General features: G+C 36.8%; 1 protein-coding gene across 2 annotated transcripts; it reads right to left on the bottom strand.

Moving 5' to 3' along the window:
- Positions 1 to 245: 245 nt before the first annotated feature.
- Positions 246 to 19,101, bottom strand: LOC18443690 (BRISC/BRCA1-A complex protein). 2 transcript variants are annotated; one of them, XR_016055885.1, is made up of 4 exons: positions 18,739 to 19,101; positions 17,531 to 17,689; positions 983 to 1,289; positions 246 to 834 (listed from the first exon to the last, which is right to left on the bottom strand). XR_016055885.1 is itself a non-coding variant. In XM_006853872.4 (3 exons), the coding sequence occupies exons 1-3, from the start codon at positions 19,021 to 19,023 to the stop codon at positions 475 to 477; spliced, it is 804 nt and encodes a 267-aa protein (XP_006853934.1). In that variant the 5' UTR covers positions 19,024 to 19,101; the 3' UTR covers positions 246 to 474. The 2 variants fall into 2 exon arrangements, 1 of the variants encoding a protein (XP_006853934.1); XM_006853872.4 differs by lacking the exon at positions 983 to 1,289.
- Between the last annotated feature and the right edge of the window lie 2,626 nt (positions 19,102 to 21,727).

Raw genomic sequence — 21,727 nt, 5'->3', positions numbered from 1 at the left:
CAAAATAATAATAATAATAATAATAACTCCTATCACAGAAGGGCAGAGGGGTACAGGAGGTCAGAATTAGAGGAAATAGAGAAAGAAACACAGAATGGTCGACTTGCTCAGCTAAATACAAAACAGAGAAACTTAGTGAGAAAGAACACAAACAGCGACTCTTTTTGGATTTTTGTTTTAATAAAGAAAATTGAACACAAATAGCACAGGGGTGGCACAAACACAAAGAAACTTAGAGAGAGAGAGAACATAAACAGTGACTCTTTTTTAATGCTGCTTCTACTTTGCAGAATGTACATATTCGACTTGAGAAAACTCATAATATGACTATATAACAGCATAACGTGCCAACACTCTGTCAGATCCTCTCTCTCTCTCTCTCTCTCTTCCCCCCCCCCCCCCCCCCCCCCTTACTATGACAATACAAGAGGAAGACACATTTTAAAACCCTCACCTCTCTCCCTTGGTCTCTCTCTAATTGTTTGCTGGATTTCCTTCATCCTCCCTCCCAGTTGTTTCAGCATTGGCAGGTGCCTTTTTGGTGAGGGACTTAGGGATGTCGAGGTCATCTTGCAAGCACCGCTGTTGTGGGTGAGAGAGCAAGACACACATGTGGCGGAAGAGGACACGAGCAAGGCCCACCCCACTCTCCACAATGTACCCTTCGTACTCACTCACACGCTCCAATGCATCCACTAAAGCATCATAGACCTTTTGTGGGCAGTTATCACGGCTTGGCTTCTCATGAAGATACATGGCATCAAATGTAAAAAGTTTCTGATTTTCAGACCAGTGGAACTCTGGTACCACTGATGACCTACAGTATATCAAGATCTACACACACGCACAGAGAGAGAGAGAGAGATCATTAGAGCATTACAACAGAGGGTATATACACCACAAGCCAGTGTAGGATACACACACACGCACAGTCAAAATCATCTAAGGAAAGTATTGATTGGAAGGAAAGGTATCAACTAACATGATGAAGTATGGTATGTGCTACTCCGAAAGGGAATCCAACATTCCTTTCTATTGAGGAAGAGGAAGTTAACCATATTGAGGCCCACCACGGCATTCACCTGGGTACAGTTAATCTCCACCTTCCAATATTGGAAGAGATAGTGGATACCCCTTTAGCATACCAACTAACAAAACATTTTTCTGATAAATATAACACGATCCATGGGAACATCATACATGTGCCCAAATGGAATTATGAAGGGCTTCCGGTGTTGGCATCGCATTATGAGTTTGCTATGCATAAAATGCCTTAAAACTTAAAAACCCTACACCAAAAATGAAATGGAAGTAAGACAAAATGTCCCATAAACTCTTAAAGAACTATTCTCAAGTATCAACTTACCACGTGCATAGACTCGATAAGGTCCAAAATTATTATTAATTCCATAGAAACTGACTGTTAATGAAGTGTAGCCCAGACAAGTTGACTGAGTTTCAAGTTTATTGTTCTGAGTTTTCAAACCACATTGATGAAGTTTGTAAATTCAATTTAAATCCTACCATATAAGTGAATCAGAAATATTTTCAAGTTCCATATATGTAAGCAAAGGAGGTACCGTTTTTTTTTGGGTGAGCAAATGAGGTCCAAATCAAGTTCTTAGTTTTAAATTAGCATGGGTCATTTGAACAGGATGTTTTACAGGGTATTGTAGCATGGAACCATGTGTTCTTCCTAGCGTGATAGAACATGGAACTTAGTCAATTCCATGTGTCATGCATGCTTTCTTCAATCATCATGAAAGGACAAGAACACAATGCAACCTAATGTCTCAAATACAGGACTCAAGAACAAAAGACGTAAAAAAGAAAAAGATGAACAGACAAGAACATCAGTGGTAGCCCTAATGTCTCAAAAACAAAATACAAAGACAGGTAAGAGTTGTGAAACAATGTTATTTTTGAGCCCACAATCCAATCTGATTCTTATGACAATTGCATGACAACTATATTACCCTACACAATTATTATGCATATCCAATCTAGTGAAGTTGATGGATCCAAGTGATGACCAGTTTGTCTATTGAAGCTGAAATAGCAGTTTTATGAGAACTGAAGCTGACATAACAATGAGATATACATGCATAAAACAAGGATTTATCCTCATGCAGAAACCACAATAGGCACTGAGTTGTCATGGGACTAACCAATTCAATCAAACACATTCTTTTTTTTGGCTAACCATATTCAATAAAAAATGTTCAACAAGTAATTTGCCCACCATTGATATTAAAAAAAAGAAGTTCCAAAAGAACCAAAAAATATGTTTTACCTGCTATTACTTTTTGTACATTTCAAAATTTCCAATCGCAAACTTGATTATTCAAATATTAAACAACTACTCTTGTACATGTCTCTCTGTGTGTATGGCAGGGTCAAGTACAATGCACAGACGCCTCTATGTGCCCAAGATACCAGCATTGATACAATAATATACCAGCATTGCTACGGGATACAGTAGGGATATGGTTCAGCCACATCCAGTCCTGTTACTTGGGAGTTCCTCAAGATTTTGAGTCCCCAGTTTACATAGTAATACTAATACATAACATTATCAAGGATGATGTGTATCTAATATTATAATACTTATAAATGATGTAATTTATGAGAACCTTGTCCCCTACCCATGTATTATAGAGGAAACTTGTCCTCAAATCATACAAAACATTATCAAGAATGATGTCTAATAGGATAACTGAACCTGTCCTGGAATTTGGGAAAAGCCAAGTCAGATTCCCACTTCCCATATTATGTGCCCCCATCCATATCCATGCATCATAGGGAATCAATGTATGCATGGTATTTGCTTTATGGTTTGCCATCTGGTGTTGATCTACGTTCATGTGACCCATCATTTTATTCTTCATCCACTCATTTGATTAACAGTGATCTGCAAATTTCTAAAACCAAGAATAAGGAACACAATCAAACAAGAAAACATTTAGAAGGCAACAAGGAAGAATAAATCCCAAGAGTGAGAGCTGGTTGACAGTGTATATATGTCAAAGGTATCCATTTTTTATCATTTAAGTAGTTGTACGGTGTAAGGAAATAGGTGCTTGCTTCTCTTAAGGAGCAGCCAAGTAACCCAACTCTCGCTGTGCTAGAGAAGACTTTGTCCACAAAGATTCTGAAGCTTGTGGATGCAGCCACGGTGCCAATTACAAACCACACCCAGCAACTGTGGTCCATTTGGGCAAATAAGGATCTTGAAATTTATACTATCTTCCACTCAATTACGATTTTCCACCAAGGGGACTAAAGAATTCAAAGTATTGGGGAGGGTGAGGCCAGTTCTAGGGCCCTTAGTCCCATTTGAGTTACCTCAAGGGACTTGGGGAATTTGGATGAAGACATTAAATCGAGCAATAGAATTTGAGTTAGTTGAGCAAAACTATACAAGGAAGAGTATGCTACAGCATCTCCTCTTGAAGAAATTTCAAGCAGTAGGGATTACTCGCTGGTAGGTCATATATGCAACACCCTGAAAAGAAATTCATGAAAATGGGAATTTTTCTCATCATATTTCTCAATTGTCTGCTTGAAGAAAATGCAAATTCTTATCATCTTTTAAAGAGGAAAAGGACTTGGGGAGAATAAAGGGCACTAGCAAAACAGGCTGCTACAAGGGAGCTGAAAAAGCTGCCTCAATCTGTAATTTTCGAGAACCTTGTCCCCTATGTTACCTAGAGACTAGAATGGGTGTCAGTTTTAGACACATGCCTAAGGTGTCTGACACAGCACCCAGCAAATTAGGAATGGGAAGATATGTCTGTGCAGTTATTTTTCTAAAATTATAAAACGCATGAAAAGGAGATGCAAACCTAGGACATGGTCAAAATTGTGTAGGAGAATAGGATTTGAACACAGGACATGGTGTAGCTGCCATCAAAATTACAATCAACGACCTAATGCCTAAGGGCCTGTTCAAACACAACACTTATTGCCAGTAACTGCCACAGTTTGACTCTGCCATTTGAAAGCAGCAAAAGCCAGAGTTTGGTCCACTCCTGCTATTTCACAATGAGGCCTTTTTCTAGGCTGATTTATGTAAACACCCACTACATATATGAACTACATATAAATGGGCCCTGGCCCTGGCCCTCCCTCCCTCAAAAAAAAAAAAAAAAAAGAGATCATCTATCCATCCATCCATCTATCTATCTATCTATCATTCTATATAGGTCAAACAAATTCCCCCAAAAGCCTCAATCAAATATTTTTTACTAAAATGAATGGCCTGAATGGGATCTCCTCAAAAAATTAAAAAAATAAAACTATATATATATAGGGGAATGATCCTATGTATTTACAATACACAGGTTTAAGGTGATTTTCGCCCTCCACCGTTGGATTGCGCTCCAATCTCGTTATCAAAAGTCTCCCTCACCTGCTAACTCGTTCAACAAGTGACCTTGTTTATTTTCACTTTTACCTCTTATATTACTTTTGGGTTTTCCCTCTCTCTTCCTTCTCCCACTCTCTTTCTCTTCCGTCTCCCCCTCTTTCTCTCTTTCCACCTCCCTCTCTCTTCCTCCCCGTTGTAGAAACTCTCTCTTCCTTCTGTCTTCCGTCTCCCCCCTGTCTGTCTCTCTCTTTCCGCCTCCCTCTCTCTTCCCACCAAAGCTCTGTCAAAGTCAGCCATGCATTCTGGCTTGGCCAGCCATGCAAATAACCATATTGGTGCTCGTGCCCCCTCCATCAACAGCTTGAATACTGCTGTAGTTCTTAGTAACTACCTGAACATGCTTCGACAAACTCCATGAACTTAAACCACAGTCTACTTCGACGAGATGGTAATTCAGCTCCGTGCTCTTTCGGAAACCCATTCTCAGAACTCCCAAGGAAACCACCATTTCCAGCAGCAAGTGACTCATGAGCTCCTGGAGGAACAATAACAATGGTGGGGCATCACAACAATCTCGGAACAATAACCAGACCCCAAATGGAAATGCCACGATGAATAACGGGATCGGAGGCAGGGTAAGCTCCGGTATGATGGGTGATGGCATGGCCATGGGTAACAATGGAACCAACATGTCCAATATTATCATCGGCATGATGCGGAATCAAAGCAACACTTCCAAAGGCATAGCAAACAGTTCTTCTCGGGCAAGTGGTAAAAATGCCTTCAATTAAAGGTTGAGTATGCAGCACATGAAGGAGATGGTGCTGGACATTCCTCACGACTATACCGAAAATGGAATGCTCAATGGGGAACCAGGTGACATTGTTTGTTTTTTCTTTTTCCGATAAATAGGTGACATTGGTTTCAGATGGAAAAATTAGAAGACTTTTCCTTATTCGGTAGCAGAGCAAAATTAAATCTGATATGTTGTACAGAAGAAACTAGCACTAAGGTTTGATGATGATGTTTGTGCCTGCATGTAAAGCATTCATGCATGCATTGCATATTCATGGTATGGAGTGTACATGGCACGTTACATTGCCGGAACGATTGTGCTCTCTGATTCATGTTTTTGTTTTTTACAGTATTTAGCAGTTTTGAGGTTTTTGCCAGTTCTAGCTGTATCTTTCTATATGTTACAGTGATCAACTCCAGTAAAGTTTGTATTTCCAATGGCTGTTCTCATAAACAAAATCCCTCTCTCTCCTGGACTTAAATCTCTCTCTTGGACTTAAATCTCTCTCTCTCACACATATGTCTCTCATACCATTTCTCATTCCCTCTCTCATTTGGACCTAAAATCTCTCTCTCTGGTATGTTAACAGTGGGTGGGAATGGAGGGTGGAACGTCATGTTTTTCTATGTTTCTTCTGGACCTGATGTCTATCACTGATATGGCCAAGACTTTGATAGAGCTTTGGGGGGAAGAGAGAGGGAGGTGCAAAGAGAGAGACAGACAGGGGGGAGGCGGATGAGAGAAGGAAGAGAGTTTCTACAGCGGGGAGGAAGAGAAAGGAAGGCTGAAAGAGAGAAAGAGGGGGAGACGGAAGACGGAGGAGGAAGTGGAGACGAAAGAGAGAGAGGGAGACGGAAGAGAAAGAAGGGAAAAACCCAAAGATAATGTACAAGGATAAAATTTAATAGGGTTACCCGTTGAATTTTAGCAGGTGAGAGAGTTTGGTTATCGAGATTGGTGCCCAATCCAATGGTGTAGGGCTAAAATCACTTTAAACCTGTGTATTGTAAATACACAAGATCATTCCCCATATATATATATATATATATATATATATATATATATATATATATATTCTATCGGTACACAATTTTTATAATAAGAAACAATAGTAGGCAGGTAACACAGAGGAGGAGATACATCAATAACAAGCCAATTTATATAAGTGGTATTTTTAAACTTTAAAAAGAATATCAACTTTATTTGCATAATAGATATTAGACAAAGGAAACTTACATTAGGCACTTGCAGTAACTAGAGAAGATTTTCCACTCTTCAGGGCAATAACTTGGTAGAGTATCCAAATTACAATCACACATACCAATCCTCACAGTCACTCTTAAAAGAAGTTCGGTATGGTTCATGCACCACCCGATAAACAGGAGTAGAAAAGAAAGGAAAAGGACTAATACAATAATAGTAAAGAGAAAAGAGAATAACAAGGTCACAGATTGTAAAGAGTTGCAGAGAAAAACGGAGAAGATAAGCAGCAGGATATTTCTGAGAACATAGAGCACTGACTAAGAAAGATATCAGGGAGGTATGGCTAAGAATTTAGAGAGAGATATCGCAGAGGAATGAGAGCACAGAGAGATGTTACAGAGATATGTGAGTACAGAGAGACGAGAGCATAGAGAGTTGTCACAGAGATATGTGAGCACAGAGAGATGTGAGTTCAGAGAGACGAGAGCACAGAGAGTTGTCACATAGATATGTGAGCACAAAGAGATGTGAGTTCAGAGAGACGAGAGCACAGAGAGTTGTCACAGAGATATGTGAGCACAGACTGAGTGGAGAACAGAGAAAAACCTTAGCAGAGAGCAGAGAGAGAGAGACTCTGGATCAGAGAGCACTTGGGAGGAAGAGGTCTTCTAACTCCTGATGCCTTCAAATGAACCTTCGTCCCCCTTTTATAGATGGCGGACACCAGAGTTTTTATTTGGAGTCCGCTGTCTCTTCAAAATTAAAAGAGGTGAAATGAAATAAAGTAGGATGAACAGTAAAAGGTGTTGGCACCGAAAGACGTTGGTGACGGGATAAAAAGTAGGCTGAATAGGGAAAAGTTGGTTGAAAAGGAGTGAATAGTAAAAGCTAAATAGTAAAATTTGTCGGCTGATTTTGCCAGGTGTTAGTGACCTCTGGCAAAGGCAAAATTATTGGTGTCGGCAACATCTAGTAACAGTGAAAGGCTTTTGGCAGTAGAGATATTAGTGTCGCCAGCAAAGCATCTATTCGGGCTTTATGGGAAATTGGGTCGCGGTTGCTGGAGCTGACAGCCTTCATTTTCTTGAGTATAATCCTCTTCATTTTGTGTAGAGGTGGACATGGCTTCTTCTTCTTCACCGAAGATCTATAAGAGTTTCTTTCTAAGTTCCTCCTTGCTAACTGTGGGGTGCTGTCGACGCATTTTATTTATATAACTGGACATATTTATCTCTGTTTCTGGAGATGGGACCAGAATTTTCTTCATTTTGATATTTTCAGGATCTAGGGCTCTGTTCTCATAGACGTCCCACCACTTTATATATATCTGTCTTCCAAGTTTGGGAATGTATTCCCAATTATGTGTATAATCATCAGTTATTTGATATGACCATTTCATTATCCAAGGTATCTGGTATAAGGCCATGAAATACATATGTATATCTATTTGTGTATTATTATTATTCTATTCAATGAATTTCTTCTGGGAAGCTTGTATTTTTGGGGGCAGTATTTCCGTTCATGATCCCCAGAGTTGGAACTAGTTTTTAAACCAGTTGGGGAATTCCCCTATTAATGGTATTTTTATTTGAAGGAACCAGGTATGGGGATTATTACTATTTTGGAGAGCAAAAATATTATGCCAAGCTTCTATATAGTCAGAATATCTGAAGTATCTAATATTTAATCCTTCGGGTTAGTAGCCTTCTAGGCTTTAATGGGTCTAAGCCCCACTCCTCATAAGATATAATTTTTTGTATTTGGAATTTGGAGTAGGCTATGATATTAGTATTTTTTCTATAAAAATGGACCAGTGTAATTGATCCTGTTTCTGATAAGATGGCTTCAAACCATTCTCTGGTTTTATCATGTTTTCATGGATGGAGGTGATTGTTTAGGTAGATATCAGCTATTTCATATGGATCTCTATTTTTATGAATGCCCTCTATTATTATTGTAGCTATAAAGGAGGTTTCTATAAACCTCGTTTTCTCTCTTGAGTTATTAGATATTGATATTGCCTCAGGTGAGAAAACTATTTCCTACGCCTGCTTCCTAACTAACTGATTTGGGGTTATTGGAGAGTTTATCAAGGTTTTGTCTGCTACTGGGACTATGTCCATTTTCCCTTTCCCTTTGTTTGATATTATTTTCCTGTTCCCCCAGCAAAAACTCACAGGTTAAAAAGTCGGGCAAAAAATTATGATTTCCTTTAATATCTTCAATATCAAATTCGAAAGAGGATAAGATACCTTGCCATCTTGCAAATATTTGTTTGGATATAAGATTTTTTACATCTTTTTGAAGAATATCTTTAGCAGCTTTACAATCAGTTCTAATAAGAAACTTTTGGTTTAATAAATCGCTTTGGAATTTGGTAACACAATGGACAATGGCTAAAATTTCTTTTTTAACCGTGGAGTAATTTTGCTGCGTTTGATTCCAAGCTCGAGATGTAAAACGAACTAGATGCTCCGTAATTGACAGTCCTTGTTTAAGAATTCCTCCCAATCCTATTTCGGAGGCATCACATTCTATTATCTTAAAGGCAGTAGGATTTGAGAGAGTAAGACAAGGTAACTCTTTAGCTTTTATTTTTATTTTTCTGATAGCTAAAGTATCCTCTTCAGTCCATTTTGGAGGATTCTTCTTTATACCATGTTGGAGGATTCATCTTTATACCATTTATAATGAGACAATGCAGGGCACCTAAGATTGGACGGGAGGTCTTCAGACCTAGCATCTAAAAGTGCAGTGCTTCCTACAAAGTGAAGTGTGATTGTATATATCAATGTATTGACTGCATCGCTTTCGTTATTGGTTATTTCTTGACCGTAGTCATTTTTTACCGTCCATTGTCTTGTAGCAGTCAGTATCTCATTGTTCTTATTTTCCTCCATATAAAAATCCCACCATCCTCTTAACCATCCAGTAAAACCACAGATGATCGCTTTAGCTATCTCTTGATCATGGTTCCCACCTATCTTACATGTTGTGGTTACATGGTCATATATTTCATTGCATCAAGTATTTGATGGTCAGACATACCATCTATATTCCAATTGACTATTGTTCCTGAATATGATACGGTACTAATGATTAGGTCTTCTTCAAACTGAATATCTACGGGTGTTGGTCTTGGGTAGTACATTCTAGTTTGAGAGGTTGGTCTAAACTTTTTACCGTAATCTAGTCTATTGATTTCAGGACTTTCCGTTTTAAAGGCTTCTTCCATCTCCTGGATTTCATTATTGGTTATGTCTTCTTCCTGTAGAACCATAGCATAGCCTCTGGTTCGGTTACTACACCTTTCCCTTTTATACTTAGCTTAGCCAGTTTTTGTACCAACTCATCTATTAATTCCTTATTGTCTTCCTTCTTTTTTATACCGTCTAGGCTAAATTGTTCTTTACTTAGTTCTGGAGGTGTTTTAAATAACACAGCCTTTTTCTTATCTGTACATACTGCCTTGTCTTTAAGTATATTATAGGGTTTACTTATTATATTTTCAATCCTAGTGGTTTGTTTCCCAATAGTTTGTGGACAAAGATTAGTATAGTTGTTTTGTTCAATTATGTGGGGTATAACATCTATTTTATGGGTGTTATGTTCATTTTCTTTGGGAATAATTTTATAAGGTGAGGCTCTAGTTTCAGGTTTTTCCTTTAGTGCCCCTTTTATCTGAAGGCTTTTTTCAAGGGGATGAATACTATGTATTTCTTCCCCTTCATTGGTATAGAAAGTTTGGTACTGGTTTTCAATAGTATTAATACTGAAGTCTGGTATTGGTATTTCTTTTTCTTTTAACGTATTTTTTAGCCAATCGAAAATCTTATATTCTGTTTATTTTTCTTTATAAACTTATTAAATCTTTTATGAAAGGCATCTAGTAATTCTTGAGGGAATTCCACTAAATACCAATCTCGGATTTGTTTATTTTCTTCGGACAAGAAATCGTATCTAAGTCCTTCTATATCTATCTTGAATCTTTCCTCTTTCTGGAGAGTAAGTATGTTAAAGTCCAAATCGGAGGGCGTTGGTTCATTATCAGATGAACTTGGTTCATAAACTTTATATATTGGTCTTTGTATCATCCTATCAGAAAGTAGTTGCAAGCTTTCCTGCTCATTATTAATAGATATACTCTATTCTACTGTCTTAATAGCAAAACTAGATTTAAACTCAAAAGATCCTTTTTTATATATATCAGATATAGGTACTTTTAGGATATTCCAATTCTGTATTTGTCTTTTCTATATTATCTATAGTTACTTCTTCTTTATTTTTTATTCGTAGTGTACTGTTAGATGAAGATGTTGTTCTATTGGATAGCGTCCTAATGAAATTTGCCATTTCAAGATAACGGTCCCTGTACCTTTTTCACGGCTCTTCCAGTTTCAGTAGCGCGAGTCACGACGACTTTTAGTTTCAATTCTCGGTCTTATCTTGGATGGTAAATTATATATATATATAGACACACACATATATATGTGTGTGTGTGTGTGTGTCTTGTCTGTTTGTCTATCAACCCATCTATCTATCTATTTATCTATCTACAAATGTACTCCCTGAAGAGATCCCCCATCTATCTATCCATATATGTTTTCCTTGACAAGATCCCCCACTGCAACAGGTCCCAGATTCCCCTTACAGCTCCAATCAAAATTTAGTTTTGCGCTCCTTCCGAGAGAAAATTGCACTTGTGTAATTTGGTAACCTGCGGCAAACTTAACCTAACAATCACCTTAAAGCCAGAATCAAAATCCAACATTTTATAACCCCGGAATTATTTTCTTGACTTCACCCAATATAAGATTGTGGCTTTGAGCTTTCCTCTTGAAGTTTGTAGGCCCACTTCTTTTATTCCTGAATACTCTATCGTTCCTTTGCAACCACAACATCTATAAAACTGGGAACAGGGCTAGATGCCACAAAATAATGCCCAATTTTAGCAATGGTGGTGCATAATATCGTAAGATTAAACCTCAACCGTGCAAGGCATCACCGACATAATATCAAATAAGTCCAAAGCACACAACCAAATGGAAGGTGAAGGGATGGTGTAGAAAAAGATGACTTACATTTTCCTCACTCTCTTTACACAACAAACATATATTTGGGAAGGCAAAGCCCTTCTTCCTCAAATGATCCATTGTCAATACCTTGTTTAATACAGCTAACAATGAAAATTCTTGAGTCCAATGGGGATCTGGATTTGTCCATACCAAGGTCTTAAAATTCAGCGATTCGGATCAGAATCGCCCGATCCGAATAAAAAATCGTCAATACCATACCGGATCCCTCAATATATCGGGATTTGGCTAAGTCCTCCCAGAACCGGTCCATACCGGTTCTGACGTCACCGAACCTGTTCTAAAACTTCATCGAACATGTTTGAAACATCATATTTTTTCTTCTAATTTTTTAAACACATTTTTTTTATTTTGAGATGTCTAAAAAAATATTAATAAACGGCCCCCACAAGCAAGAATTGGCCCCAATTGCACGCTAAGCATGCACCCCGCTCAAGCATGAGCAATAAAAGGCATGGGCCTTAAACCCTTTATGGAGCTTCACACTCATTAAATTGGTCGATGTGGGACAATTCTCCCACTTCTTCCTTTATGCGCGCAAAGAGAGAGAGTGTTTAAGCAATTGCCCATCAAAACTTTGAGCCCTAAAAAACTGTGCGCAAAGAGAGAGAAAGGAAGGGTTGGCATGTTTGAGCCCTACAACAAATCATGGTCGATCAAAATAAACTACAAGCCAATAATTTTTCTACAAATGAATAAATAAAATGACAAAGGAAAAATAAAAATAAAAAAATAGTGAATTTTATCCCTTTGAAAAAATCAAAAAAAATCATTGAGTAGAACTACACATGACCTTAGAATAACAGTGCCTTAATTAAAGATACACAAAATAAGATAGAAATGATAGGATAAGGTGCACATTCTCCTATTTAATTTTTTTTCCCTCTTATACTAAGTGTTCCATTAAAAGACAATTGACGACCCAAATATGATTTTCTGACGACTGAAAAAAGGAAAATTTGTGATTATTGCTCCTGATTCAAATAGAGAATTACAAATCCAACCAACATATCTAAAATGATTCTAAAATCACAAAACAAAATCAAAACTTTATAGACTTCAATCTAAAAAAAGGAATTGAAACAATTTACAATAACAAATTTTCAGCTACCTGGATCTTATTCTAGAATTTCATTTTATTTTCATGAGTTGCATTGTAAATTTCATTTTGTCCAAGGTTTTAAAAAAACGGATCGGTGACCCGAATCGGCCTCCCCAAAAACCGTGTCGAGTGGATCGACATGTCAGATCTGAGAATCGGCCAAATCGACAAGATTCGACCCAAAACAAATTCAAAAAATCACTAATCTCTAAAAATAGTGTTTTTTGAGTTTTTTTTAAAAACAATTGGGGGTGTATATAATGTATGTTCATTATTTGCAAAAATATGTGAATATTGAGACGTTTCCTTGTTTAGATATATGTATAATTATTAATTATAATATAGTTTTATAATATTGCATCAAAATAATTTAAAAATATTAGCGAACGGTTCCATATTATAAGATTAAAAAAAATAATTTCCCATATAAAGTGAAATTAGTGTCACATCAAACATTTATTTTAATAAACGTGATTCAAAAAACAAGTGTATGACGCTCACAAATAAATAAATCTAATGTGTAATAATTAGTGTCGACAAAAATATAGAATTTAGAAACATAAATTTGCAATCATATTTCAATAAAATTAAGAAAATAAATAATTAAATTCATACTTGCAATGTGGGATAATTGATGCAACTTGAAAATAGATTCTGAAGTGGTACGAACAAGTGTTATTTTTTCCTCTTAAAATATCCCAACGACTAGTATTTTTTTTTAATGATTTGTTTTAGGGCTCAAATTGCTTAAATTATTGCTAGTATATCTCTCTCTTTGCACGCATTGTTTTAAGGCTCAAATTGCTTAAAGTTTAAGCCTTGAACTATTGTGATTTTATTTTGATAAGCAATTGCTTAAACTCTCTCCCTTTTTTTAACGTTATTAATATTTTTGACTTAGGGCCAAATGTCAGGTCCAAAAATACCAAGTTGACTTACTAGGTTGGCCAGTCAAGTCTAGGGCTTTGTGTATGGTCATTAACCCCAAAAAATAACAAAATCATAGGAGAAGGGGAAGGGGTGTGGGCCTGGGCCCATCCTTCAAAAGCAATGACTATGATCCTTGCTTTTTTACTCTCTCCCTTTGCACGTATAAAGTAGGAAGTAGAAGAATTGTCCCACATAGACCATTTTAAGGAGAATCAAGTTCTATAAAAGGCTTAGGGCCTATAGCTTTAATTGCTCTTGGTTGAGCGGGACGCAAGCTCAGTGTGCAGTAGGGCTAATTAATGCTTGCGGGGCCTATGTATTAAAAAAAATAGACTTCAAAATATCTCAAATAAAAAAAATATGTTTCAAAAACTAAAAGAAAAATGCGATGTTTTCATGACGTCAGAACCGGTTCCATGATGTCATAACCGGTACATCCCAGTTCGAACTGACCGGTTCAGGGGTGGACCGTCTCGATATATTATGGGATCCAAAACGGTCAGGATGATTCCTGATCAGGATCGGATTGCCGAATTTTTAAACACTGGTCCATACCTTATGAGCCACAAAGTTTAAATTACTTATTTTTTATACTTTACATATAGACTCAACTAAAAACTGCCCCTTCCTATCCCCATATCAAAGCATCTTTACCTCTAGCCTATTAGAAGAAATTCTACATATCATGTTCTATCTTTTTAAGAGTTGTGCTTATTCATGACACATATAGGAGTCCATATAGCCTATGAGCTAGAACCTTCCAAAATGTCTTTCACAGTTAAATTTTGTATGATAGCTAGGTTAAAAAGCTCTACGTACGCAACAATGAGTGGAAGCAGCCCCAATGATTTGTCTAAAACAAGTTAGACTGCCATTACACACTTGCACTATTCTATTTATATTGTTGATGAAAGCACACCGACAAGCATTGATGTTCTTTCAATAGTCTAGCACTAATGAAAGTCTCTGTGATGTTCTTTCACTAGTCTAGCATACTAACCTGCACCATAATTGCTCAATTCAGCCCTCTTCCATAGGTGGACGGGTTCCATTCCACACCTCCACCACCATTTGGTTAACAGTTCCTGGTTCATTACTTTATTATTCTGAATGCCAGCCCTACCTTGCTCTTTGACATGCACACTTTTGGCCAATTCACTATGTGGAATCTCTGCTTTTCTGTTGACCCATCCAATTGGAATTGTTTCATTAGCCATTTGATTGTGGCTGTAACCAAGGCTGGAATTGAAGAGACTCACAGGTAATCGACAGAGGAATATTCCATAAATCTACTTTGTACTTACATTCTTAGGTGGATCATCCATTATGATCAATTCGCAGTGTTAATCTTCTTACCTGCTTATGTTATCCCTATACATATTTATGTCTCCACCATAGGTGGGCACAAGAAGTACACACTTGATTCCATTGAAGACAAAATATATAACTAACAAGAAAGTATGATACATCTATATCAACACAAGATATAAACATGCTCACAACTCCAAATCCCTGTAATATCAAGCTATTGAGTTATTTAGATTAAAAGGAGAAAATTTATAAAAAAGGAAAAATACCAAATAGAATTCAACGCTAACCACATTGTGGGATTCTATTTCACTATCCTTAATCTTGAACGAATTCCAAATCTATAAACATCAAAATGAGCAAAGACGCACTCTTTTTTGCATGCAAAACTTTGTTGCCCATACAAGATTAAGAATATCCGAGACCGGATGAAGATATGAAGGCCCCATAGGGCCGTCTCACTTTTTTAGACCTAGAAATGTAGCTGAACCTTGATAGATGGTGTGCCACTATTCACAGGGACAACTCCAGGAATGAAATCATGTTTATTAGCAAAATGCCACCGATAGGGACTCTTGATGATAGCAACAAACGAAAAAACACTTCTACCGCTATAGCAAAAAAGGTGGATATTGTTCTTGCAGTTAAATCCATGAATGAGTGGCTATTTTAATGATTGCTACCATAAAGGCCGGTGAAGATAAGTCTGGGATATGGCTATCAAGATGTCCAAATGGGGACGAAACATATAGATTATATCAATACTATAATATTAAAGTGGGCCCCGAAGGGCATGTGTCAGATTCTGTTCCCAAAATACCCCACTTAGACTATGTTAAATCTATATACATATGGTATGAAAAGTGAAATGCAAAATTTTGTAATATACTTCCCAAAATCAGAGGATTTGTTTGATGAGGATGCAAATCCCATTTTCCTTACAAAAATACACTCTAAATTTTTGAAATCTTTCAAATTTTTTACAAGGTCCCAGCATGTATTTTGCATATTCCAAGTGTTTAGAATTCTATAATGGCAGCATTAAGTGGCAAATCAGAGTGGAGAAAGGGCCATAATGAAACGAGCAGAGACAATATTGATTCTGAAAAATCTTTTTATGCCGTCCACATAATTTGAATTTTTTTTAAAGGCTGGGGATGTAAAACTTTTAGGCTTTTTAAGGTTAACAAAATAATGTTTGAGAATTCAAAAACAGAAAATTAAGAATAGAAATTATCCCACCTAGATGAAATGGTGAAGACAGAAAAATAATCATTTCTTCCAAGAATACCCTTTTCTATTTTCCAAATACTTCAATTTAGTGTTCAAAACTCAAACTACGTCGCTGACTTGATCAAGGGCCAAACCAAGCAAATTAAACAAGTGATAGAGCCCTTAAGCCTGCATCAATAAGTTAAGCGATTAACTCAGAAAAACATGGTGAGTTTTCCAAAATTTCGTGCAAAGAATTAAAAAAGGTTGAAGTTCCAAGTGTCTATAATGGGAATTGACATTGGGTCATCACCTAAGTCAAATGACAATGCTAACACATTAATAGAGATCATGCATTGGTCTTGATAAAGAAACGTGTACACACACCCAATTGTGTGTGTGTATACCATAACTGCTTTTTCACTTCATTTAAACAATAACAGACACGATAAAATTCACAGTAGTAACAATCATTAGATTTCGTAATTGATCTAATTTGGCCATGTTTTAGAACCACTTTTTTGGATGGATTATAACCTTAATGTCCCTACCCCTCGCTGAGTTTCAATTTTGAGATCCATTGTGTTCATTTTCTCTTAGATTTTCCAAATGCTTTAACCTTTTCAAGATTGTAATACTTGAAAAATAGCAACTAAGTGTTCAACACTAGGACAGTTCAAGGGAACCATCCAAAATACGGTGGCCCATATACAGCCACAACCTAGTTATGTCTAACGAGTGTCTTAAGAATGCTGGTGTGCAACACATATCAACTATTTTAAAGCTTCCGGTAACAAATTAACGAAGCTACCAAAACATCGCATAGCCCAATCCTGTAGCAGCAATAAAAAACCAATCCTGTAGCAGCAATAAAAAACCAAAGCCTCAAGCTACAGCAGCATGGCACTTGTAGACATATAGCTGTTTTATTCTTATGCGATAACAATACTCCTGATTGACAGTTCCTTACATAAAAAAAAGCAACCTCTCTTTTTTCAGAATTCAATTTGCCTAGTGCACTTAACCTTGAAAATGAGCACAATGAAAACCACTCATATTAAATACCCGGTAAACAAAAGAACAACTAAAATTCAAGATAGCAGCAAGAAGAACTCACAAGCACTCACAGATATAGTGAAAATGCAACACTACACAAGCTCACTATTTTTCCAAAGAAAATCTAAAGCAATTAACAGACATCAAAGAAATCATCAATTTCCTCTTTTCACATGAAAATATCAAAAGACAAAGGAAGAGAGGAAATCTAAAACAGTGACCTAGATGACAAATTGTTTCTAGATGCTTTAGAATATCATTCCATTTGAACGTGAAATAAAACCATTACACAAAGCACCTAGCCTACACTTCTACAGTGACATTTAGACCCCATCTATTACTTAGAACATGACAAACATGCAAACAATCAAAGGCTCATTGGAGGCTATTTCCCAAATTAAAACCAAAAAAAAGAGAAAAAAGTCATAAAGGCCAGAAAAGGAGAATCAAATTAAACTCACCACCCTAAGAATTCGTGATTGGGAACGGCTCCTCTTCGCCTCATGGGCTGCCATTTTAAAGAGCTGTGTAAGATCAGCACGAATATACAATGAATCGGCTGTAAGTGAGCTTATTGAAGCCATTGCTGCATCAACATCTCCACTGAACTCCTTTCGAATCTACCAATCAATAAAACCAACCAATAGAAAGTTCTTATTAACATTAACAAAAAATAATTTAGAGAAATCATCAAATAAGAAGAGAACATTCAAGGGAACCTAGGTGTGGCTTCAATAGGTGATAAGATGAGAGAAAGTAAACTTGGGTGAGATGGCCATGGGTTGCAATTTGGTTTAAGTGAATGGCTCTAAAAGGGCAAGGGGAAACCCCAAAAGGACATGGATGGAAGTAGTGAAAAAAGATATGGTGACTTCTAGGCTTTTTGAGGGTATGACCCTTTATAGGACAAAACGGCAAACAGGAATCATATAGCTAACCCAAATTGGTAGGATAAGGCTTGGATGATGATGATGGCAATGATGATCGAACAAGAAGAGAAGAGAACATAAAAAGAAAAGAAATGGATCTTGAGCACATAAAATGACTTCAGCATCTAATATTTAGCCAATATCACCGCAACACAATTACGGCAAAACTGAATGAAAAATTCTGAGAGGACAGATTTTGGGCAACTAACAGGTGTCTGAAATCTAGCCCTGTTCACCATCAAATAGAACAAATCAGATCAAAGAAACAGAGATGCGCATTTCTACAACATTGGATGTTCAAATTTAACAATTTTCATCAATAAATCCATCAGAAAAGAGGAAAACACACCAAAATCCACATTTCTAAAGGATTGGGTGACTACCAATTTTCATTGATAAATCCAATTTCATCAACTAATCAAACAGACTGAAGGCAAAACATCCGAAATGCGCATTTGTAACAGATTGTGTGTCAGGTTTTAACACTTTGATCAACAAACACAGCAGAACAAGCGCAAAACAATTCAAACGCACATTATAAACCAAAGGGAAACTCTTGGCAACGGAAAGTCAAATTGGTATGTCTCTAATCTTTACAAACAACTAACTAGCCAAATTTTCGCTCATACAAAAACATAATAGCAACAAAGAAACCCAAGTTCAGCAAAACTGATGCTAAAATAATAAAAAATAAAAATGATCATAACAAACAAACAAAAAATCAGCAAAATCGACATTACGCAAGATGCAGAGTGGGAAAGAGCGGCAAATGCAAAGCGATGGTTAGGGTTCATGGTGAGCTTGCAGTGAATAAAGAGGATGAGAGATTGCTTAATGGCGTCTAGACGGGTAATGGGGGGATGGTGGTTTTGGGTGCTCTTTGAGGAAGAGGCTTTCATCTCCGAATGGGCTTCACGGTCTACGTCGATACAGAAGAGAATATCTTCGTCCATGGAAACCCTAGGTTGCAGGCTATAGCGCCCACCCCCGCCTCCTCTCTCCCCTGCAACAAAACCACCTTCCATTCTTCTCTCTCTCGTGTGTTTTTATGCACAGTAAGCTTTTCTCTGACACTTCTTTAGCCCATTAGTAAGCTTTGCTCCATTTCTATAACCTTCCGTCAAAACCTCTAATCCATGCGCATTGCCAATATGACGATGGACACAGTTTTTATGGGTCTACGAGTCATCTCTGAAATATCTATTTTTGAGCTGGATTTTTGGCCTAATGGACATGTAATCTTTATCATGGATATCATGAATATAAAGAAATAATTAAATTTTAAAAATTAAAAATAATATTTTCATAAAAAAAACATTTGGACTCATAGTTTCAATTACTTTTAGATGAACCATATATTTGCATCCATATTTAAAATAAATGTTTTGTACTTTAAGATCCGTAAATGTGGAAATGCGGTCCAGACACATGAAACAATTTTCCTTTAAAGAACATACACATGAAACTATTTCCCTTTAAACAAGGGTATTTTGCTACAATGAACATCGAATAAATTAACAATACTTTTACCCTTTACAAAGCTATAATGAATACCAAACATTAAATTAACAAGGCTTTGACAAAACCTTAGAAATACATGTAGCCATAAACAAAATCTAAGAAGTTTATGTTTAGATATGGGTTTTATTTGTTCAATACATGATAGTCACCTTTTGAGCAAACGTGGAGACAAAGTATCCACTGCATATGAGCTTAGTGGGTCTTGCTTGGATGAGGAGGAAACCAGTGGTGGGCAATTTACAAAAGAGTACAAGCATATATGAAAGGGAACAAGGTCTCCAATTATATTGAGACATGAAAGGGGCAATATTTTTTATATTACCTGGGAAGTTAGTACATAAGTTATTAGATAAGAAAAATATCTCTATAAACTTTATTTTGGGGTACGATTTTTCAATAGTCCCATGAGTGTCAAACATGTCTATTGGCAGCTTTTTTCTTAAAAGTCTTTATGCTAACCCCGAGAACCCTATGAACCTATTTTGTTAAATGTTTCTGTCTCAAACAACTTTCAAAATGACACAAGCTCTCTTTCTCCTTTTTTTTACCTCTCCATAACTTTTTTCTCTCATTTTTCTCATTTCCCTTTTTATCTCTCATACACCATCTCTTTCTCACCAATTTTGCAGCAACTTCAACAATCATCTCTCCTTCAACACTTGCACAGCCCTATGTAGCCAACATAAAACCTACAAGTTTCACAATGAGTCCTAATTGTTTTGGTGGATTGAAAGCCCAAAATAAATAACAACCTTGGGCTTTTTTCTCATCTGTTGTTCACTCTTTCTTTGTTTACGAATTCAATAAGAGTTTCAATGGGTCGCAAGAATGGCAAAATGCCCCTTTCTTCAACTTGCAATACTGCTGCTGAAATTTTCAGGATTGTAGTGATCATAAGAGAGACAGGGGTTGAGAGTTGTTTGAGACAAAAACACGTAACTAAATGGGTTTCATTGGGTTTTGGGGTTAGCAGAAAGGCCTATGAAAAAATTGATGCCGTTAGATACATTTTATATTTGTAAGTCTATTAAGAAATCATACACTAAATTAAGATCTATGGATATATTTTCCTTATTAAATAATATAGTGACGCAAGTTACTAAGGTGAATGTAACTCATGTGATAATTGACAATTTGAAGAATTGTGTTAAGTGCAAGGAGGAAGTTTGGGAAGAAAATGGAGCATTCAATGCCATGTCCTCATGCTAGAAGAGCTAGGAAAGCTTAATAACATGAAAGAGATGGTGAACAAAAGGAAGATAATCACCAACAATTATATACAACCACTCCCTTTTTCTCTTTTTCCTCTCTCTCTATCTCTCACGTTTCTCTTTTAACCAATCTTTTTATTTATTTTTTTTGTCGTTGGTTGTGTGTTGTCGCCGCCATGCTCTTTTTGTTATTCTCTTGGACGCTGTTTCAGTGTGGGTTGTGTACCAATTGATAAGTTTTGGGTTGGGCAGTAGGGGTTTTGGGGGAAAAGTCTTTGGAAGTGCTTTGTATGGTTTAGTTAGGGCCTTAGGCAGTAGGTGATGTAGGAGCATTCGAGGCGAGGGTACGAGTTTTTTTTTGGGTAGTTCAATGGGAATGATGAGCTCCAACCCATTTTCTAAATCGTTAGTGATTTTTTGATGAGCTCCGACCCATTTTCTAAATCGTTAGTGATTTTTTAAGACGTTAAGTGAGAACGAAAGCATAGACTTTCGTTGGGATACAAGTAATACTACCACCACGACCCCAATCCCATTTTCAAAAGTGGTAAGTCAGTGGGGATTTGGGCCCCCACCTTTTGGTGAGAATGAAGTCAAAGATCATACCACGGGATTCAACAATACTACCACTGAGACCTAGGCCATTATCGTTAGGGTACAAATTGTGTTTGGAGGTCTCGTTGGGTCATCCTTTAAAGTGGGGAGTATTTATTGTATTCTGCAATTTATTCTACTCTTTGTTTATTGCTGCACTTCTGGACTCTGCTCCTTTATATGAGGAAATTGCTAGTCCACATTCAAAAAAAAAAGAAAGAGTAAAACTGATAGTTGAACATAGATGGAAAACCTTGCAGTGCCAGCCAATTCATGCAGCAAATAGCCGCTTTGTTGAGGAGGCAACAAAATGAAAGGATTTTTAAATAACCACATGGTTGATAAAATTATTTATTTAACCATTTTTTTTTTTTAAGGTAGTTTTACTATTTAAATGATATTT

The sequence above is a fragment of the Amborella trichopoda genome, chromosome 5, assembly GCF_054954075.1.
Source record: "Amborella trichopoda isolate Santa Cruz 75 chromosome 5, AtrichopodaSantaCruz75HAP2 v2.0, whole genome shotgun sequence".
Classification (NCBI taxonomy): domain Eukaryota; kingdom Viridiplantae; phylum Streptophyta; class Magnoliopsida; order Amborellales; family Amborellaceae; genus Amborella; species Amborella trichopoda.
The sequence above is the reverse complement of the archived record's forward strand: the minus strand, read 5'-3'. Positions and strand labels throughout refer to the sequence as shown.

Coding starts and splice junctions, on each gene's coding strand:
- LOC18443690 (XM_006853872.4), bottom strand. CDS start 19,023: ATGGAAGGTGGTTTTGTTGCAGGGGAGAGAGGAGGCGGGGGTGGGCGC. Junction 17,690..18,738: donor TTTCCCACTCTGCATCTTGC/GTAATGTCGATT, acceptor ATTGATTGGTAG/ATTCGAAAGGAGTTCAGTGG. Junction 835..17,530: donor AATCACGAATTCTTAGGGTG/GTGAGTTTAATT, acceptor GCGTGTGTGTAG/ATCTTGATATACTGTAGGTC.